Source organism: Zonotrichia albicollis, chromosome 2 (assembly GCF_047830755.1).
Source record: "Zonotrichia albicollis isolate bZonAlb1 chromosome 2, bZonAlb1.hap1, whole genome shotgun sequence".
NCBI lineage: Eukaryota > Metazoa > Chordata > Aves > Passeriformes > Passerellidae > Zonotrichia > Zonotrichia albicollis.
The window spans coordinates 95,007,844-95,031,549 of record NC_133820.1 but is presented as its reverse complement, the minus strand read 5'-3'; the positions used below and the strand labels follow the sequence as shown (position 1 = coordinate 95,031,549).

Below are 23,706 nucleotides of genomic sequence, written 5' to 3'. Positions count from 1 at the left end.
TCAAATAAGGAATGAAACATAGCCGAGCATTATCTTGGGGAAATTAATCAGGTGGTGGAAACAGTCCACATCACCTTGTGCAGAAACAGTGCCTCAATATACGAAGAGAAATCCAAACTGAGACATGATTATTAGGCTTGTAATGAGTATCATGTTATATCCTTGGCTTAATTGAAGAGCCTATAAATATCCTTAGGAATATTTACTTTTCTTCTTATAAGCAAGGATTTCTAGCACCAGGTATCAAAAAAGACCATTAAAAATGCTGGCATTAGACACTTTCTGCAAGACTTTTGGCTAAGAAGGGTTTCAAAGTGTACATGAGCATGATAATTTACAGTCAAATGATGAAAATGTGGCAGAGATGATACACATCATGTAATCTTGAACACATTAAATTTGAAAACTGTATTTTAAAACTTAAGTCTTAACAACAACAAAAAAAAAAAAATAGTCTTTGCCCTGCACAAAAATTGAAAATAAAGACAAACAAAAATCAAGAACAAAACAAAACCAACCAAACAAAAGACCCCAATCAACAGCAGCAAAAACAACAACAGCAACAACAATAAAACAAACCAAAATCCAAAAAACCAAAAGAAACAAGAAAGGAAGCTGCTTCAGAGTCATTCTTACACTAAATATCAGCATTTCTTTCCTTTTTTTCCACAGAATATTTTTTTTTACTTGAATAGATGTGATTTTTTTACACTGCTATGAAGTTCTTTTCAAATATCTGCTTCCCAAGACTGCATTCTGGTCAAATTATTGCTATTCCTATCACTATATGCACTTCAATCTTAATATTGGCACTGTATGAACACTGACACAGTGTCTGGAAGGCCCTGAAGCTGTGTAGTTACAGTACCCATATTCAAGTCTGGACACACAAAGCAGACAGGGTTTCATGTGGGTTTGGCAGCTAAAAAGTGCTAGATATACAGAGTTACAGGGTGGCTGGGGCTGGAAGGAGACAGTCCCTTCTCATGCTGGGCCCTCTGGAGGTGGTTGTCCAGGACAGTGTTCAGATGGCCTTTGAGTATCTCTCAAGACAGAGAATCTACAAACTCTCTGGGCAACGTGTGCTGATAACCAAAAGCTCTTATGCTAAAAAATTATAAAAACACATAGTTTTTCTAATTTTAAATGGAATTTCTTGCATTTTAGGTTGTTCCCAGTGCCTCTGGTCTTGTCACTGGGCACTGCTGAGGAGAGCCTGGCTCATAACTCGTTTAAGAACTGGGACATCTATTCAGAGCTTCAATTCTGTGCCACTGAAAAACAGTCCTTGAAGAACAAATCAAGCATGGGCAGAGTGGCATTGGTCCTTGGGAGGTGCAGAGGCTCCTCTCTAGCAGTTCTTCCCCTGGAGCTTTGCCATATTGCTGCAAGGATGGAGCAGACAAGGAAATGCTGGCACTGCCTGCACACACAGGCTGACCAGCATCTGTTGTTTGATGTGCAGCTCATACCTGGCAGGTTGCTCACACAGCATACAGGCTCTGCTTATCCCACATTTACTTCAGCCCACAAGTTCTCCATGCTCTTGGCAGCTGGGCCTCCAGTACAGAAGCCAATTATATTTCCACATAAAATATTATACTTGTTATAAGCAAATTAACTTCTAAAGCCCTACATGTAACTCACAGAAGATAGGTCTATATAATGTAGTTCTTGGAAGAGAAATATGAAAGCATTCCAGAGAGAACACAAATTGCTTTTTTCTTGGCTTTGTCTTTCAGTATATGCTGGCAATTTTTTTGAAAACAGACAGGGTCTAGAAATGGCTCACACAACCTGCCTGTAACTACTGATCGAGATGGAAAAAATAATGGCATATTAAAGTATGTGACAAACCCAGGAGCACCTTTATTCAGTCACTGCACAACATCATGACTCTACAAGTGCATACAAGAGGATCAAAATCCTGTGAAAGTCTGAAATGGGAGCTTTTTCCAGCCTTGAAGAGGCAATTTTCATTTGAAACTCCCTTTCTCCAGATTGCCTGCAGTAGGGCAGCACAATCAGCAAAATCCTAACCTCAGAGCTTTGGTGCCATTAGTCACACAAAGCTTTGGTGATTTACAGTCAGAAAATGATTTCAAGACATCTGATGGGACTTTGTTATTCTGCCTACAGCTACACCTGTGCACTTCTTTGTCTCTAAGTTTCAATTAGAGATAATTTAAATAAGAGAAAATCACATTTCCTAGTGGCAGAGCCTGTTAATGAAATGTGTTTCACATTTCCAATGGAAATGGGAATTCAGGAAACCAACAGGCAGAGCTTGTGCCTGCATTATGAATACATTTCACATTTGAAAGACTTTATCTCCATCTCAGCATCCAGATATGCAACTCATCTTCAGCTATGTGAACCATATTCATATTGCTCTTAATTTCTGATTTGCCACACTGTTAAATGACCACTCAATTTCCAAAGTGTTTTAAGAAACACAAAAAATAGGGGGTTCTCTATTGTTTTAAGTACCTATAAGAACTGAGAGGGGAAATCTTCTATCATGTTACACTGGAAGCCAAAAGGAGAGCAAGAAAAGACATAAGCAAACAGGCTTAACAAACTTAACCATGGTTTTGCATCAAAGAATTATGTAAAACAAACAGAAAAGCAGGACAATTGATTTGAAAAGTTTTAACCTAAGTGACTTTATCAGAGGGCTCTGGAGACATCTTTCTGTGGATTAAAATCTTCCCTGCTTAATATGAAGCAAAAAGTCACCAGCTTTATTGGATAAGAGATTTAAGTGCTATGAGCACAGATAAAAAGTATCAGCTCTCATTACTTTCTTGGTCTCCAGAAGAGTCTTCCATTCTTTTGCATGGAGAGGATCCAGTCACAAATCTATATCAACACATCCAATGTTTTTCAATATCCAAATATGTTCATACGGCTTGAATATACCTAGTATAACCTCAGATGAGAAAGGAAAATAAATCTTAATATTTAGGCAAGGTTCATCAAATGACAAAGCAGAAAAACTCTGCAGTTCCACACAGGGTCCTGCAAAGTGCAGCACTGTCACACTGAGACTTCTCTGCTCCCATTCACATCACCACCTTGGCTTTCAAGGTGTCCCCATAAGCCTGGTGTTCAGCTGTCCAACTCCAACTGAGGGCAGTCATTCACCTGCCAAAGCCAATACTGGAGATAATGCACCAGCCCGAGAACAGAAACCAGGCAGGTGGAAACTGCGCTGTCATTGTCAGAAAGCTCTTTAAACCAATCCTACAGGTCTCTCAGCATCAGCAGTGGTAGAGAAAGGATATTTCAATAGGATGTGGTAGAAGAGACAAAGTAACCACATCAGGTCCAGCCACAAGCCCAGGACATGACGCTTTTACAACTCAAAACACCACCAAAAAAAAAAAAAAAGTAACACAAGCAAGCATAAATTCACACCTGCTTATGCACACTTGTAAAAGATATGTCTCAAACACAAATATTTTCCACTATTTTTGACTGGTTGGACAATCACTTCCATAATGATGCCTTTGGCATGCCATCCAAAAGAAATAGTCCTGGCAGACTTTTTTTGCACATATTAACAAGGCATCAGTCCTTGCTGAACTGAACTCTTTGCTGAAGACAACTCCAGATAACATGATGGGAATACCACCACCAATTTTAAAAGTTTGTGAATATGGGAACTCAGCAGATTACTTCCTCTAACCTGCAGGGAAAGCTAACAACGAACTCTCTGGTATGGAGCAGAAAAAGGTGGACTGCTCTGTTAAAAATGGTGCCTAACACAGCAAGCATTGGTGGAGAAACCACCCACGAGTTATTCTGCAATTACACATGGTACAACTATATTAACCCATCTTCTTTCACAGCAATTCTTCAATCTCAGGTCTCTAACAAAAAGGAAAAATTCCTTTTTTATTAGCAAGTTATACTTCAAAAGGGAGCAAGAGACTTTATCATCTCCTTATTCCCTGGCTGAGCCACATGTAGCATAAACATCTCTAGAGAAAGCTCTGGGAAAAGCCAGGCTTGTTAAATGCACGCGAATTTTTTTAAGACAATTCATTCTACTATTTGGCCCACGCTGTCTTGATGTGGGTCAGACTGTAAATGACACAGTTTGGCTGCCACTGTGCTAACCTCTGCATTCCTCTGGCACTGAGGGAGAAAGTCCCTTCTTCCTTTCTCACCTGACTTCAAATGGAAGTTTCATGAAGGCTTTGAATTTAGCTGGTAGTTTTATAATTGTGGTTTTATTTAAATTGCTGCAAAAATGTTGGGTGAGATTAAACACAGGCTTCTCCTTTTGAAGAGGTCTACGCTTAATATGACTTTTACACCCTCTTTTCTCACTCAATGATAATTTTTTTCTCCTTTGACTCTAGTTGCAACTCCAATCTCTGGATGTGAGAGCCTTCCCCTGGTACTGTAGCTATGTGATATTTATGCATAAAGTTTTGCTAATTGCTGATTCCATCGGCATTCATGAACCTTTGCTGGAATGAACGAAGCTTTCATTCATGTTTATATATGAGTTTCCAATATTTGTATGTTTGTAATCATCAGGCTAAAACCAGCTTTGATTTGCAGAGACATAAGCTGAGGGTAACTGAGTCAGGAGATATAACTCTGTTATGTAAATTGAGAGATTCTTCTTCAGTACCACTGAGAGTTTACTTTATCACAGAAACTTCCCATTTCCTCAGCTCAATTAAGTTTGTTCACCACTGGAAACTGTGCTTACAGCTGCACTACCAAGCAGTTTGGATCAATATAAGTCCATTTCTGGAGCTCATTTTGTGCTGAGCGCCTGACATAGGCACTTGCCTATGTCTGTGGAAGGCTCAGATAAACTCTGAAGTTTGCTCCCATGCAGAACTGCTCTGTTACTGCTGCAACTCACCTCTCAGGCTAGTTCTGTCCAGAGGGAATCCAGGACAGGACCTGCGGTGCCCTTCCTGATAGGAACCTGTGCTCAGCAAGCAGCCAGGAGCTGAGGGTTGCCTGAAAAGCACCCAATTGATCTAACTAATGAACACACTAACAGAGACACGCCCTATGTGCAAATTACAGAGATTTATCCAATTAGAATATCTCTGTGGCAATCCCGAGCCATCAACAATTTTCCCAGCCATATAATTGCCACTATTAACAACACAAGTTCCCAATTTAACAAATGGAAGCAAGATAAACGTCCACACCATCCTGGCTTCTCCCAGCTTTATGATTCATGCTGTAGCAATGTGTTGCCCTTGGTCTTTTGGAAATAGCGCCGGTGAGAGAATTTTAATGACAATGCAGCACTACTTCTGGCCTGTTCTGGGTATCTGAGGGCTGGGATTTCTTTATCATGGAGGAGGTTCTGACGGTTCAGCTGACTGGGTCTATCATGCCCCAAGGACTTGTAGCTTATTTACTTCCTCTCAACTGCCCATGTACATCCTCCCTCTTTACACTTTGAAATAGGTTACTCAGAACAGAGACCCAAAACCAAGGAAGACACTTGAACAGTCTGGAATCAGCAGGGAGAGGAACCAAGAAGGTTTCTGATGCAGCCCCAGGATAAGGGGTGGGTGGAGGGAAGAGATGAAGTGCTACGTTGTTCAGATTTTCTGAGTCCTTTAGCATCACTGCTTTGTAGCAAATGGCTGCAACTGCTCTCCTCTCCAGTTCTGTACTCTCTTTTGTCATTGGCTCTGCTTTCCATGCCTTCAGGGTGGGAAACCAGGCTCTCTGACTCCCTGTATTCAGAAGTTTTGTCCATCCCTTCATGTCTTGCCATGCTTTTACAAAAAAACAAAACAATAAAAAAACAACCAAAACCCATCACCTGCATGCATAGCCGTTTTTATTACTATCCTTTATCCTCCTCTGCAATGCTAGCACATTATTGCTCCTCAGCTGCTTCATAGGAATTACTTATGTACATGCTTTGAATCTCGCTTGTCCCAGAAGTAAGTATAGATTATGTCAAGTAAAACTACTTACCCTTAGATATCAGACAGAGCCCCAGACAGACAAGGCCAAGACAGAGAAGGATGACAGTGCCTTAAAAACATTGTAATTACTTGCATTCAATAAGCCTGGCATTTTCCCAGAGCTGTCTCTGGGGATGATTGTGCTATGTATGGCTCAGCCAGGCAACAAGGAGAGGACAAGGTCTTTTGCTCCCTTTTGCTGTCTAACCTGATAAAAAGCAAGGAGATTTTCTTCGTTCTAAGGAATCTGAGATCTGGATAACAAACTGATGGCATCCACTCATGTTGTTTGTCCATAAGAGCTATATTATGGGCAATCCTTGACCACACTGGCTGCCCACAAATACTACTTTGAGTAGTTCTCCTTCAAGAGGCTGATGTTCCTGATGGGAGCAGTTTCTGTAAAGCAGTGTTTTCATATGGGCCATGAAAAATGCTCAAAGGAAAAGCAGGAGGAAAGGGTCAAGACAACCAATAATGTTTTTATGCAGTGACTAAACAGATCTTGAACTGCAGCTTTTGAAAAGGTAATACCCTTGCACAGCCCTGTCTCAGTGTTTTGGTTTGGATACAAGCATCATCTAGCCAACCAAGGACACATCACAGTATCTACACACACTATAAAAGCAAAGTGCAGATTCATTGATAAACAGAGACACAGGAGTGCTCTCAGTTCTGAACAAGTCTTTTGCACAGGACATTGCACTTTTAAATACAAATTTTCCTCAATCAGTGAGAAATTTCGAAAAGACAATACTCTTCCAATTTATTTTTAGGCCAAACCAATCGAGGCCTGAGATTACTTAAACCTCAGTTAAAATAATTACAGTGAGGAAGAACTTCAATTGACTTTAAATACACTTTCAGCTTCCTCAAACTGACATCTTTGTCTTAACAGTTTATAACTGAGGGCTATAACTGACTTTACCTAGAAAAAGCAAGAAGGACTGGAGTGCTAGAAAAGCCTGTGATCACACAGAGGGAGAAAATAACACAGACCCTGGTTTATTCAGATTCATGCAAGTCACATGACATTGTTAATTCCAACTGGTTTTGGTCTCTGCACAGAAACTTCCAGCAAAGGACTTTAATGATGTAATAATTACCTTTTTCCTTTTATGATCCTTCTAACTATGCCTTAATTTATGATGCTTTTAACTAGTATATATGTATCCTGAGGCTATAATGGATGCACATTTATTTAAGCCAAAAGATAAATCATAATGAAAGGGTTTTTTAAAACAATAATTAACATGTATTTTGATCATCATAACAGTAATTATGGTACAAAAACAGAATCAGATCTCAGAAGAAGCCATGAAGATCCCAAATAGTTTGGACTAGCAACACTGCTCTATAATTTTGCCAAGAAATTATGCGTCAAAGTGGCAGGAATGAATCATCATGCACCATTAGGAACTACGCCCAGTGACACCCAGGGACAAAAATGTGAGCTGCACTAACCTCCACCACAAACTGCAAATGGCAATCACAGAGCAGGTAGTGTGGAACATGCCTTTTCTCTTAGTTATCAAGCTATGCTGTCCTTATGCCTCTACAAACATGATAGATCACCAGGAAGGATGATCTATCTAAAGGAAATAAGAGAAGAATCACAGAAAGATAGGAATTTAGGTTTGATATGAAAGGTCTATTTATATTTAAGAAAATGGTTTTATTTGTGAAGTATTATAAGCTCTTAACATTGTCAAACGACCCAATCAAGCAGCCTTGATCTTTAAAAAACCTGTCAGCTCCTAAAACAAGCAAAGTAAAAGAGCACACACTCTTACCTGCTGTCATCCACCCTTTAGCAAAAATTACTGGTATTCTGAATTTTTCCCATCTATTAAATCATACACATACAAATACTCAGGCAGACTGTAAGTTGCAGGCAACTCTTTTTCAATGACAAACAGTAAAGTCAAACCAGGCTGAAAACATTGTTTAAGAAATACCCTATGCATTTTACCCCTGAGTCAGATTTATTTCTGAAATTCAGTTCATAGAATCACATAACCATTTGGGAAAAAAGGACCTTAAAGAGCATCTAGTTCCAAACCTCCTGCCATGGGCAGGGACACCTTCCACTCCACCTTCCGCAGTTTGCTCAGAGCTCCATCCAATCTGGCCCTGAACACTTCCAGGGAGGAGGCATCTACAACTGCTCTGGGCAACCTGTTCCAGTGCCCCAAATTAAAAAAAAAAAATAAATTTAGCATTACGCAAGGGATCCTCATATAAAAGGAGATGACAGCAAAAAGAGAGGAAAAGTGGTTTCTTAAAGGAAATTACATCATATGGTACCTTTTCCAGTCAAAGTTTCTTCTTTTATTTTCCTCACCGCTTCTTGGCCATCACTTTCACTGTTTCCAGCTGTTAAAGGACAAAAAATGAAAAATTAGCAATGCAATCAATTTAAGGACTGGCACCTATGAAGTGACAACCACAGTGTAGAACCAGTGTGAAGTTTTAGGCGGAAAGGTGTGCTGCAGAGGCTTTCAAAGAGGGCTGCACAAATGCACTGTGATTTCCACAAGTTCTGCCAGTTTATCTCATTTATTCATATAAAATACAACTATCTAATGGACCAGCAGACTTGAGATTTGAGTCTGTGAGACAAGTGAATTGTATCACATCCAGATTGGGCAAAAACTTCACTACAGGTTAGAGCAGATTTCCCCTTGCTCTTTTTCCAAAATGAAGACTTCCACAGCTGGAGGAAAGTCCTGACTACCCTGTCTCAAATGCTCATAAGAGGATTTATTAGTGCTAAGATAAAATGTAATTAGGCATCACATAAATGTCTTTTGTACCATTCAGCTTAGGTGGGTGGTTACTAATTGTCTGACATTTGTTTGGCAATTTTTTTATAACACGTCAAAGGAAAAAAACATAAGCACGAGAGATATAGGAATTAAAACAAGCTGAATTTTTAAAATTAACATTCAATTTATCCATCAAAATATTTTCCATAGCATGGAACATCAAAATACCCACTGTTTATTATCTAAATTGGATAACAATACTGTTATCTCTTATGAATTTCACGAAGCTGCCTATTTTCCTTATTATATAAAACTCTGCCAAACTTTCTGTAAAGATTTTTTTTTGGTGCCAGACTGCAAGTATCCTGTTCTTACTTTCACAGCACCACAAAATAAAATGAAGTTGGAAGAGACTTCAGGAGGTGTCTGGTTCAGCCCCCTGTTCACATTAGCAGGTACATGCTTGTATTTACTTGTGAAAAAGGACTTGAAACACATCTTTGTTTTCATGATATGCAAGAAAACCCAACATTTACATAAATTTAGCCAAATTAATACGCTTAGCATTCCATATACTGGAGAGAAAATAATTCTCACATAAAATATAGATTCATACAGGTGTACAACTGCTGTCTATAAATTCCATTAACTATGGACTAGGAAGGAAGGAAGGAAGGAAGGAAGGAAGGAAGGAAGGAAGGAAGGAAGGAAGGAAGGAAGGAAGGAAGGAAGGAAGACCCAGAACAACAAAGCAGATATTTGCAATATTTTCCTCTTGCTGTTTTTCTGCCTTTAAAATATCCAGCCTTGTAGAAAAGAAAAACATTCAGTTTGATGCTAATTTCCAGATATAGATGCAGCACCCACAAACAAACCCTCCAGTGAAACTCTGCCATTTCTGGGGAAATTTGTGCACAGGTTTTATGGGCAACAGATTAATTTACCTCCCTGTTTCATCTCAAGTAATGTACTAAAGTAGGATTTCAAACTCAGAGTGTTGTTATTTATTAGGCTGGATAGGCTGCTAGAAATAAGAACACTTGTGTGCCAATTCTGTGAACATCTTATTTGATTCCTCTTTTATTCAGCACCTCTCATGCAGAGATCTGGCTTATTAAAGCCTCCAGTGTCATGATATAACTCTCAGTATGTTCATTTAATTTGTTCTTTTAAAAGAGCTTGTGTTCACAACAAATTTTAATTTGCTTTATTTTGCTGTTATATAAATGGTTATTCATTAAAGCTCAGTGCCTTCCAAATGAGCTCATTTTATTTAGATTTGCATATTTTTCACTCTAGACCACTGGGAAAAAAATTATTATTTTGCTAAACAGTCACTTCAGATGTCTGTTTCCAGCCTGATCCAACAGAGTTTGAAAACCAGATGCTGAAGGCTGGAGTATTGCAAAATTGAAATAGCTTCAGTGAAAACTGCCACAATATTAGAGGTTTTCAAAATCCTTCTTTCAAAGAAAATACTGCAAGAAAGAATAAAGACATTGAACAAATGACCAAAATCTTTAGAAAAAGTTCAAAGGCACTTCGATCAGAAGGATGCATACCATGAAACTGGGAGGCTAATGTAGGCTTCTGAGTTAGGTTAAGGAGATCAGCACCTCTTTGCCAAAGGGAGCGAGGAAAAGGACATTGCACTTTTGCACTGCTTCCCTTCTAGCACATCCTTCTGGGATCTTCTAAGCAAAGTGAGTGGTAGGCATCAAAAAGATCAACCTCCTTTTAAGTGCTTTATTAATTATTAAAAATGTTTTTTTAAAAATGCTTTTTAAGTCACTAAGCTAACACAGTCAGCTTTGGGTTGGGAAAAATCAAAACTAATCTGCACCTTCTTGATGAAGTTGGGTCACTAAAGGGCACAACCTTCAAGTGCACTGAGCAGATGTACAGCACCATAAATTCAGGATGGTTTACTAGACCAAGGTCAAATTCTTACTGCTGTCAGCTGGTTTAAATCCTCAGTATCATATTTGTAATGATTCTTTAAAAAAATTTTTGATACACAAACTGATCCTCTGGCTGGACATTTTTTCAATGATTCACTATAATTTCCATGTGTTCCATATACTAGAATTTATCCATTTTAAGTGTTATAGCATCTGTAGCATAAGATCTGCCTACTCTGAATTCAAATGGTTTGAAGGGAGGGTAAGAAAGGGAAGAGAGATGATCATGTATTTTATGCAGTGAGGGAATCTTAGAAAAAGCTTTGAGAACAAGGGATTCATTGTCTTGGGAGCTTAGATCATCAAAGTACCCAAAACCATAATAATCTTGCTTTTCATGCTAATTTAAAATGTCTACTGGGAACTCAAAATAGATATAGTTTTCTCAAGAACTGTTTATGCAAGCAGTTCAGTGCCCTACCTGATGGGTTTTTTTCCACTTAATCCACAAATAGTGAAGAATTTTGGGTGAGACTTATTCAATAACAACACTGACTATAATCAATTCTGAAAAATCCCTAATAATATAAAGAAATAAATTCATTGTAAACAGATGCACCCGTATAAAATCAGATATCATTTCAATGGCATAAAAATTATAGTTCTTAATAAAATACTGAAAAAAAGGACAACATATTTAAATACAACTTTTAGTCAAAGAAATGTACTCATCTCTTCAACATTTACTTCCAGAAACATCACAAGTCAAAGCAAGTTGATATGAAGCCACCAGAGAAGTACATACTAAAATTCTTATCAGTACCAATAGAATTTGGATCTTTTCCTAAATGTCAGGCTCTGTCATCTCAGTCACTTAAGTAGATCCTAGCTCTGGAAGTTATTTCAGAAATTTCAACAAAATTGTCACAGAGATTGCTCAGTCTGAACAAGGCTGAAAAAAAGCACAGACCTTAGAAAGCCTGTATGGGCTAAAAGCACATTACTGCTAATTAAGGGGTTCTGTTACATCTATATGTATTTTTTATACTATATTTTTAATTTCTTTGAATGCAACTATCTCTTCAAAAGAGTATTTGCCACTCACACACTGAATTTATATACAAAATTAATCCTGATAAAGAAAGTAAGAGCTTTTCCAAACGGTGTTTTGCAAAACTAAGAATTTGCAATCTTGATGTTTCAAGGAAATGTACTCCAGGACATTATAAATAAATTAAAACAGTCTTTGATCAACAATAGAGCCTGAAAAGCTTAAGGTTGCCTGGAGAGAATAAACCCACAAATCCAAAAAGCTCTTCCTTACTTCAGCATGTCAAGGGAAAAATTTCTTCACTTTCAGTAAGATAGCACAAAATGAAGACAAATAAAAAACTTTTGGAGATGAACATCAAGAAGATTCAAAACAACCAGAACATGGTGTCAAGAGAAGGACCTGACCCCTCCAGCTTGGAGCCTGAGAGCCACCTTGTGCCCAATGCACCCCTCAGCCTGTGGTAAACACAGAGCAGGGAGCCCCAGGGGTAAGGCAGGAGTGAGAGCTGCCCAGGGGCAGGGCAGGCACATGGCCTCCAGCTCTCCCCACACGCCCCACACCCTGGCATGTGTGACCATCAGTCACCAGTGCCTGGGGAGCCTGAGATAATGCTCATCCCTCGACCTGTGGAGCCACAATTACAGATAAGTTACTCCCTGAAACAATGGATTGCTTTCCAGGGTGTGCAGCATGTCCCTTCCCTCTGCTCCCTCTGCTGACTTTGAGCCACCCAAGTTCAGAAGTGGTGCCCACAAACTCTTACGTGTCTGCCAGGAAAAGCTTGGCGGTACAGTAATCAATTCTGTATAAGTCTATACCATCTGATTAAGGAATTGCAAAGGATAATTGTTAGATGCCTTTATGCAACAGAATATAAAAGTTTCTAAATGGAAATTTGAATCAAGATGCCTCCTCAGAGTAGCATAATCCTCATTGTGATCAAAGGGGAACTGATTTCTTTGAAGCCCTAGCCTGAAGACAGGGCTTATGAGGGCACCCAATGCCTCAAGAGGAAAAAAAAATCCTATCAGCTGGTGTTAGGAAGATTATGATTTTATGAGTGTACACAAAAAATAGAACATGCCTAAAAGAGAGGAATAACTGCCCCCAAAATCTCCAAGGATGAGAAATTTGAACTCAATACAATATGAGCAGGTTTTTAAGGAATTTGTAAGGTTTCCTTTAAAGGAATTTGTAAAATCTTCAATAAAAAGAATATTGATCTTGCATCTCATATGTAAAACATTTAAGGCATGGATTTCTATAATAGGTATAAGGATGTGACCAGCTATAAAAAATAAATTCTAAACATGATATAAACTTCCTTGTGTCTAGAGATACCACACATCTTTTGTCATTGAGTTCATCACGCAACAGTCACAATTAAATACATGCTTTCCTTACATGAAAGGTGAAAATATTGTTGTAAGTGATCCTTTGAGAAAAGAAGCAAAAAATGAGCAAGGGGGAGAATGTTGATTTGCAAAGAGAAAAGAAATCATCATTATTGACTTAGGTTTCAGCTACCCACCCGTTCCAACAAGAGGTTAAGAACAACCCTGTTCACCAAACCCAAGATACATCTAGACAAGTGCCCTCTTTCCAACAATAACCTGTAGCAGATACTTAAAGAAAAGACACGACAGCAGTAAGTCTAGGAGTGATTTTCTCTAATACACCCTCCCAGAAGCAGGAAGTTTCAGAGATTTCCTGAACCCAAGGTCACACATGGCCTCTCAATGAACATGGCAAGTGCTACTTCACCTAATTGCACTTTCAGTTCATTCAAGAGCTTGACTGCCAAAGAGTCCTGGGACAGCAGGCTCTGTGATTTAATGACACACCTAATTATGCCTAAAAGGTTGTTCTTCAGTAGCTTGTTTGTTGTTGTATTTTTTATTTTGTTGGATGTTCTCTACTTGGTGTACAATAATACTGGGAATGATCTCTTTTCCTTCACTTTCTACACCATTCATAACTGTATGATCACACCTCAGTCATCTGTTTGGAAGCACAAGGATGTTTGTTCTGCGCCCCACCTTGTACAAAGCCATCCACTACTCCTAACCATCACCCTTTAGTTTTTTCCAGTTCAACCAGACTCCTTTTGAGTATGCCCAACAGGATGATCCAATGGTTTCTATAAAGGAAGAGAGACGCTTTCTGCCCTGTTTTCATCTCCTTTCCTGCTCAGTAATATAATTTTATTTGCCTTTATGACTGGCATGAAATATCGATGAGGTTGTACATTGAGCTTTCAACAGTAAATCACAATATTTATTTAACTCTTTGACTAGCAGTTAATTTAGGTCCTATTCCTGTAAATACATAGGTGTGGCTGTTTTTTCTCATATTCTGTATTTGCATTTACTAACACTCTGTATTTATCCATCCCTTCATAGCACAGTCATCCACTATTGGGAGATTATTTCCTATTCTTCATAGTAGTTAAGATTTCACAAGGCATCTCTGGACACCTCCCAGTCCCACCCTCTGCTACAATTGGTCGCCCAGGACTATGTCCAGTCAGATCCCAGGTGTTTCCAGGGATGGAGACTCCTCAACCTTTCTCAGCAGCCTGTGCCAGTATTTGAACACCCACAATGTAAAAAAAAAAAAAAAAAAAAAAAAAAAAAGGAGTGGTTTTTTTTTCCCACTAATACACTGGAAAAGATCCTCCTAACCCTTCTCTCCTTTTCAGGCTGAATCTCTCAGTCTCTCCTTACATGTCAGAAACTCAAATTCTTTAATTATCAATAGTCAAACAATTTTGAAAATCCTAAATACATTTAAACAAAATGCATCATCGTATTCTGTATTTATCTTTGATAAATGTACTGAACATCTGTCTGTGGGACCACAAGCATCTTTACTTCGACTCTAAGCTCATAAATTACTTCTCAATATTGTTTTCTGTTTGCTAATCCATTACTAAACTACAAGAAATCTTTCTCTTATCTCAAGACAAGCCAGCCACTTTAAATCTCCTGGCATGAATCTTAACAAAAGCTTTTGACAACCAGGATTAAATCAATACACACAGTTGTTGAATATTTCAAAGCATTAGGCAAAAATGCTTAATGAATAAATTAAACAAGCACCTAGAAAAACTGCACTAACTCTTCCAAAGTTCCAATAACACATATTTAACTCTACATTTTTTAAATGCCTGACTTATTTTTCAATATAAAAAACACACTTACTGGCCTATGCACAACATTTTCCCAAAACTCCCCAGCATTGCATTTGTCACCTTATACTTCTTCTTTACCAAAGATGATTTAAGGTTTTATGCAGCAGATACTAGTCCAGAAATACTTTTACACTTCTGATGGATTTTGGTTTTAATCACAGTGGCCTGTTTTAGATTGCTTTAATTTCTTTTTGATGTCTAATACTGTGTTTATAACAATCTGTTACTGAGTTTGTAACAATCTCCATACTATTTTAAGCTCTGTATCTTTTTAGCTGCTCATTTTATATACTTCAGAGACAGTGAACAGATTGAAGACTTCAAGCCCATTTGTTTGCTCCTCATAAGGTTGCTTTTCCATCCTCCTGATAAAACCTTTTTCCTCTAAACCCTTTAGGACCATTTTGAAATAGGCAGACCAGAACACAAAGTATTTACAGTTCTGGCCCACGAAGGATTCATAGAGTTGAATCAACTCATATTGTCTGTTTAGTTTGTTAATTTTCTAATAATTTCTAATATTTGTTTTGATTTTTGCACCCAATGGAGCACCACAGAATTTCACAGAATGATCTATTTTAACCCTGAGATCTACTTGCAAAGTGATGATGGTCGACACAGAATCCATCACATCTTGTTTTGGCATTAAAATTTATCCCCATGTCCATCACTCCATATTGATCTACATTGAGCTGTACATGCCTTTTAACACTCAGCTTCTTATGGTCTTCCCGAAATTCTTCACACATCCCTGGTCTTTATCACCCTGAACTCTTGTCACTTCATTATGTGCTCTTCCTATAAAATTATTCATTGTAAGCACCATATGTTAAAACAAGCACAGACGTGACAGTCTTACAACAGAAGTTAGGGACTAAAGTGTTTGACAAGATTCAAACATATTTGGAAGACTGTGTGTTGCTGTGTGCACATGTATGGTGCATAATTAACAGTAAACAGAGATTTCCATAACCCTGATTACATTGCACTGATATGATAAAACCTGAACTGAATTACAATTATAAAGAGATCTGCATGCATTTCCTTTATGCTCATACAGAAAAATGAAATCATCACCCACTTTTAATAGGCTGGTAAAATTTTGACACTTCCTGACTAACTCTAGAACTCATTCAGGCCTAAAAAACAACTGGCTGAAATTAGGAAGATAAATACTTTTTAAAAATATATATATATAACCCAAGCATCTCATAGCCCCATGTATATTAAAAAAGACTATTAAAGTAACCCATAAAAATTTTCAGTAATTGAAATTAAATCAAACTGTCTTTGAAAATGAACTATTGCACCATCTTGATAGGATTTAATTATCCCTCGAAAGTCACTTTGTAGTATTATACAATATAGGAATTGTCTGATTCATGGTGCAGAGAATCCAGCTTGAAAATTGGAAACTAATGGGAATGAAAGAGGTGACAGAAATATCTCTTGCTCAGTGTTCTGCAGAGCTTACTGAGGTCACACAGAAGTGCTGAATCTGGTGATGGAAGTACATTTATTTATGCCAAATTGCAGGGCTCAAGCCAAAATTGCATAGCTCAAATAAGTCACCTGAATATATACACATATGTATAAGTATAATGAGATTGCTTCCTTCAAAGTGTGAGCCTGTCTTAGAAACCTGTGACACTGATATACTCAGACATTAAAGACTGATTACACTGCCCTGAACCTGGTGTTTTATACCAATCAAAAGTGTAACAGTTTAAAGGTGCAAATATTTTGATTTTCATTTACTGTTTTCAGATAGAATTATCAAAACTTCTACATTAGATATTATCACACATTATCTCAGCCTTCTTTTATTAATATACTGAGGGCAAAAAAAAAAGAAAAAATCAAATTGAGGCTTTCCTTTTTTGAGTCAACAATTTTAACATGCACACACAGAATCCTCATAAAACTGAACTGTGAACATGGATGTAAGGAATATGAATAGTTTACCCTTTTTTATCATTCTAAATTGAGAGAACTGTGGCAAACACCTTGAACCAGACCTGAACATACTGAGTTTTATGTCCTGCACTGGGGGAGGTCATAGAATAATCCAGGATATCCTGATTTCCAATGTCCTCATTTATTTGTAAGTGCATACAAAACATCACCTTCAATATCAGTCACTGCTGAATACAATGCGTCATTTACTTTCTGTCTCTGAAAATGAAAATGCAAGTTTATTTATCGACTAGCAAGAACTCCCTGTATAGCTGGATTGTGAAGATTCATCACAGCCATGAGTTTTCCCTACCAGGGGTTTGGTGTTTACCATGAGATTTCCCTGCTGACTGCGAGTGCAGCTACTGAGAGAAGCAGCCTGGAAGAAACCCTCAATGAAATCTATCAAACAAATATATAAATACACAGAAAATTACTTTCATCATTTTAACATTCACCAAAACCTCTTTCTCAAGGAGAGGCTGCGGGCAGGGTGAGCAGAGGGAAACCGTCAGTGGGGGATGGAGGCTTGTGCAACAGTGCTGGGACTGGGAAGGAAGGAGGCTTCAAAGAACTATGAAACCACCTGCTGTAAAGGCTCTGAGTGAAGATACTGCCTTTTGATACAGTGCCTACTCATGCTCCACAAGGTAACATGCTTCCTACTTATTTGCTTTCCTCCTTCCATGGGTGGATTGGGTTTAAAAGTAGGTTGTTTCAAATATTTACTCCTCTAAAATGTCAAACTGCATCAAAATCACATCCATCACAAATGGTGAATCATTTTTCACATCAGACATTCAGGCTTGACTCATTTGTCTGCTGCAGGGATATCATCCTTTATTGCTACAGTTCCTATAATGGGTAACAAGCATTCAGTGATTGAGCATGATTGACTGCAAGCTACATGTGAATCTCTCTTGCAAGCCCAAATTCACTTAACATCCACACCTTTTTCACAGAAGTTCATGTCTATATACAAACATAGGGTGAAAACAATCCTAGAGGACAAAGCTTGAGCATCCTTGCTCTCTTATTTGAGCCTTGTGTGGCCTGAAGCAGAACGTGCTAATGCATGCCCAAGTGCCAGCAGATATTTCAAACATACTCTGGACTCTTAGGCCCAACAGTTATGAGCAAGGATGGAAGGTCATTGCATTTAATGTGCTTTTGAGACTGTTATGATCTTGCAGCTGGAAAAGTGCCTGGGACTATCCATTCCTCTGACAGGGCTGCTTTGGTCTGAAGAGTTTCACAGGCAAAGAAGATGGCTGTGACTCATAGAGCTCAGTGTTTAGGTCAGAGTTTGCTCGGAAGAAATGAATCAGCTGGATAACTTACTCATCAAATGCTTCCTATAATTAATTTCATTAATTCACATTTGTAGGTATTCGTAATGAAAACAGTAAGATTGATACAATTGTGGAGTCAATGGAAGTGTGTGTGTTTGTAGGCACCAAAAGAAAGAGCAAAGTGTTAAAAGAATGCCCTTTCTTGACAAACAAAAGACATGTTTAGAGGACACTGTTCCTGTGCTGTGCATGTCAAGGCCACAGCACAGAAAACTGGCAGCAGACGGCCATGCACTCTGCCATCAGGAGGATTACATCTCCAGGTTACAGCTCATTACCAATACCATTACTTTTCCTGCTAGCCCAGCCTAAAAATAGGCTATAGACAGAGTCTAAATATTGCAGACCAGGAAAAATGTACTGAGAGGTGCTGAGCAACATAAAAGATCACTGAATAGCCGTGGTTGGAAGGGAGCTCACTCCAATCCCCCTGCTAAGGCAGTTGCACCCAGAACAAGTAAGACAGGGCACATCCAGGTGAATTGTTAACACCTCCAGAGAAGGAGAATGCACAACTTCTATGGCAGATCTGACCATAAAATAGCCTGTCACTTTTGATCAAGAAGAACCACAGGGACAGGATAAGGACTGTCAGCTGGCATGACCTTTTCCCATACTCAGATGATGCCCGCAAGATCACACGAGCTCACACATCTGGGTGCTTATGAGACATGGGTGTGAGGCTGAGTGAAGGAGATTTACGACAGAGTGACTGTGAGTTGAAAAAAATTCAGCTTATTTAGAGATTCTGCACCTAAATCGCACCTTCCCATTCCCAAAACTCTCACACTGAATTTTCTTATATGGAATACCCTAAACTTTAAGTGATACAAAATAAATCTTAAAAAAAAGAATGTTCTATCATTTTACGCAAAGAATGTTCATCACTCTATGCAAAGAGAAGAAAATTACCCTTTTTGTTTTCCCAGAGTACATTTTTGCAGTCCACCTTAAAGATGAAAAGCAATTTTAGTGAAATACTAATGCTGACATCATTAGCTACATCTAGCTACATTAGTAACATCTGGCATTTAGCTACATAAAGAAGCATCTACTTGCACTTTGCAGACGCTTGGGTTTGACACATCTATTAAAATATGTATGAGTAAGTGCAGTGTAATCATACATTACACCTGTATGATTCCAGGACAATTCCATTATGTTACTGATTGCACTACACTAAAAGTACATGGCTGCTGTGCTCTTGTCCATTGTTTGGAGTGGGTCTGATATGCGTACAGAACCTTAGAGAACGAATTCTGTATAAAAGTTGAACAAAATGGCATTATCAGCTAGTGTACAATGAAACAGCAGTATTCAGTGACTCTATGGAATAAAAGTTACAGTGGTTTAGGTAAAAATCTAGTTAAGGAAAGACGAAGTGAGAAAATGTAGCAGTTTAAACATAAAAGTATTCATTATACTACATTCTGATTTAGTAGACATATTAGTAGACATATTCCTCTACTACAAACACATATTTGTAGTAAAGGAAGTTTTAAAAAATAGGAAGTCTCCTAAATAGTGTCTGTGGTAGAAAGAAGAAATGGTGCGCACAGGACAGTTTTTGAGTTCATAGAGAAATTCACTTAACTTGAAATGTCTCACTCTAACTCAGCCACCTTATCAACTCTTTATTATCAATGGAGAGGAACAGGCACCTCCAGAAGGTGAATTGCCCAATCTGTCTCAGACTGACACGATTGAATCTCCAGGTATTTATTTTCTTGTCACTGCCTAGAGAGGTCTCTCACAGTGACAAATTGAGAAGTAAATGTGCAATTTTTACATGGATAAAGTTATAAGGACTTCCTCTGTCCTTACACACATCATCCCCCACTAAACACTGTAATACTCCTTCAAGTCTTTAATTTGTTTTCCTCTTAATGAAAACGTACACCCCAACGCTGATGCCTGACCCATCCCCAGCAACAAGGAACAAAATAAAAAAAATACTTTTGTAATACTAATTTTTTAAGGATTTTTATTGTTTAGTACAACTCTTCCAAGTCCTACAGAAAAAATCCCATCCACTATTTTTTTCAAGATCTTGCAAAGCAAAACACAAATTAATCTTTAGCTGTGCTAAACACTAGGAAAATATTCTTCTTCATTCCCCTGATGCCAGAAAGAAAATACAACTTAAAAGGAAAAAAAAAAAAAGACTTTATGAAACAAAAAGTATATTAAGAGAATAATGACTTTACCTATTATCACATGCATGCCAAGTCTTGCCAAATGCTTCACAGTTTGGTAACCAATTCCTTTAGTGCCTCCAGTCACTATAGCAACCTTTCCATTTTGTGTAGGGAAAACTATATGAGAAAAAAGAAATAACGCAAGGTTAGTTCACAACAGTAACACAATTAAGAAGTTAAGATGTATTTTAAAGAGTGTATGTACACTTAACAGACTGCTCAAGACAGGCCAGTAAACAATCTCAGGAACAAACTCTGTATGGAAATAAAAACTTTGGAACATTCACCATTATTTACCGCACTACAATTTCCCAGTGTTAACAGTTCACAAAAGACTGAGGTTGACGACACGAAAAGCAAACAAGCACTTCAGAAATTTTCTCATTTCTATTTGCATGCATTTCATCATCCTGCAGTCATCTGACCTTTACAATTTCCACCATAATTCTCTTACTGAGCAAGGTGGCGGCACTTACGTCAGCTCAGGGGCGGCTTACTCAATGTGTACAGGGGAAAAATTCAATTGGCAGCATGATTCCCTGGAAATTTCTTGAATGACAAAAGACCAGCCTCTGTCAGTAACATGGAGGAAAGATCTCAGTCAAAGGGTAGCTGTCAAAAGTACACCAGCTGACCCAATTTCCCCGCATAACTGAGCACTTTCCTTTCTGAAATCACGAGGCCGAGCCCCAAAGAAAGGAGGAAGCAATTTTCTTGCATGAAAGCCCCCATCTGCTTTTCCCACCTACATTAGCCCTGTCCCACAGAAGCCAGCATCCCCAACACTCGCTGTCAGCCACCACTCCAAGTGCTCCTTGATCCACACACAGCCTGGCAGGCAGGGAATGCTCCCAAACTCCCTCTGCTACAGGGGTGGCTCAGACACATCCTGTGTCTCCTGCCTCCCCAGGAGCCCTCAGCCTGCCAAGTGAGCCAAGAAGCCTCTAGGACGGCCCTTGCAGAGCAGCTGCCATCCCAGCTACGAGCTCTCACACTGGGTGCAGGCTGCACAGCACATTCCCCCACCATGGAGGGAGTCATGCAGCCAAAGCAGAGCAAAGGCATTATCACTCAACTGCTTGGGAAAGGCTTGAATTAGGTCTTATATCAACTACAATTTTTGTTTTGGGGTGGAGAATGTTTCTTGTGAAGCACCATGTAGCCTTTAGGTGACCAAGGTGAATTTCTAATTTGCTTTGGAGTCAATGCCATGAGGTATCTGCACAGGAAAAATAGTATTGAATACTTCGTTTTACTGTGGTGCAGTGTCTGTAGGCAATGCTATAGATAAAAAATGTTAAAAAGATGCCAAGTTTGATCTATCAAAGGACTTTCTATTTTGATTTCCAGGTTTTTAGGGGATTGCTTTGTTGTACAGCACCAACTCATATTTTACATAGTTATGAAACACAGGACTAGCACTGATACAAGCTTCTTTCTTCACAGCAACTTCAAAAAGGATCCACATTTCACCTTTTTTGAAATACATAGTTCTTTCCATCATGATTTATCATGAATTTCTCTTCAGTTAACAACTCAGTTCTTCCCTTCCATGAAGAAGAGAAATTGCTTGCATTTCTTTGAAGGTTAACTCCAATTACAGTGATATGTATGCACACAGGTGTCTTGACATATATAATTCAAGTTAAGTACGACTTCCCCAAGAGCCTTCTTAAGGGGACTTCAATTTAGCAATATGCAGCCCTGCAATTTCCACCAAAAATACTTCTAATCATAAACTCTAAACAAAATGCCTACAGGTCCAAATCTTGTAAAGAGAAAATGCACTCTTTTGGGCCTGAGTACTAGAGTGTTTGCAGGGAACCCCAATGAGGGGAGAGAAATGATGCATCTGACTTCATCTTATCAAAAGGTTAAATATTATATTATATTATATTATATTATATTATATTATATTATATTATATTATATTATATTATATTATATTATATTATATTATATCTAAACTGAATCTGAGTGTGCACTGGCACTTCACACCCTGCTCTGAATCTCATGACTGCAGTCCCAACACACACACACAGCTGGCCCTGATAGGCCAAGAAAAAAAACACCATCACTTTGGGTAAACAATCTCCATGCTGCATTCCACATTTGCACAAACACAGGGACAGCAAACAAGATAAGAACTGTGTTTTCTTTTTCTGATGTTCAGAGAATGTGAAACCCAGAAATACTCTTGGGAAGAATTGTGCCTTGCTTTTCTCTGTGAGAAATGTGGGGCTACAGAGTACCTTCTCTTCCTCTTTTGCCTCCCCATGCCTCCCCTGCTTCCTGGCCTCTCACCACATTGCTACCTGACATTTGGATTTCACATGTGGCATACAGATGCTGTCACTCCTTTCCATTACTGCACCACCTATTGAATAAGAAGTGACATTTTAATGTAAAAGTCACTTAGAAGAATATTAATGAAAGAAAAGGAGAAAAAGAAGTCAGGACTGGGGAAGGGGCAATGACGTGAAGTGAAAATGGAAATTCAGAAGAGGAAAGCAATAACAGGTATCACTGTGATAAAGTGGTTCTTAGCAGAGGACCCAATTTAGCAGATGGAAGATGTCCAGTTCTACCCTGTCCATGGCGACTGCAAAGAAAAGGACAAGTTTTTGGTCCTAATGGCCACTTAAAGACTTCACTGAAAAAATGCATTCTGTGCAATCTATATCACAGAGAAGTTTAAAACAGACCTTGTAGCAGCTAGCCCCAAGGACCTAAGAAAGCAGACAGGGAGGAAGAAAATGAGGGCTGCAGACACACAGATAAGTGGTCATTATCTGTTTTATTTCCAAGAGATACAGCTTCCACATAACATGGTTTTGTATAGACACAACACTGCATGGCACAAGTCAGTCTATCCACCCACTTCAGCCAAAATGGGAAATGAAAAGAGAAAAACTGAAGTACATCGGGGAGTGGGACAGGAAGAAAAGAAGCTCCTCAATTAATTCTTAACTGTTATTAATTTCAAAAATATGCACAGTTTCCATCAAGTCAGATGTCTTAATATAAAATGAATCTCCATTTAAATGAGATACAGCTAGTATTTATTTCAACAAAAGCAGTCAAGATCAAATACAGGTTCTGTGTGTATCCAGGGGCAACTCCAGTGAAAGGCAGTTTATTAGTGCCCTGTTCCCTCTAGAACTTCAACCTCATGTGGAATTTGCAGTACACCCAACTTTCAGTGTTGAAAAACCACTTCCATGATGAAACTCAGCATGAAATTTTCAAAGCAGACCTGGGCTCAGCCTGGTTTTCAGCAGGTACTGGTTTATTTTGTGTGAGAGGTTGAGCTGAGTGCAG

At 38.6% G+C, this 23,706-nt stretch overlaps 1 protein-coding gene across 3 annotated transcripts in view; it reads right to left on the bottom strand.

Moving 5' to 3' along the window:
* Nucleotides 1-23,706, bottom strand: part of DHRSX (dehydrogenase/reductase X-linked) — a 186,357-nt gene that overhangs the window by 102,128 nt on the left and 60,523 nt on the right. For all 3 annotated transcript variants that reach the window (XM_074535706.1, XM_074535704.1, XM_074535705.1), the window contains 2 exons: nucleotides 20,395-20,502; nucleotides 8,271-8,339 (listed from right to left, as the gene is read on the bottom strand). In XM_074535706.1, coding sequence (XP_074391807.1) covers nucleotides 8,271-8,339; nucleotides 20,395-20,502 — 177 coding nt within the window. The remainder of the gene's footprint in view (nucleotides 1-8,270; nucleotides 8,340-20,394; nucleotides 20,503-23,706) is intronic.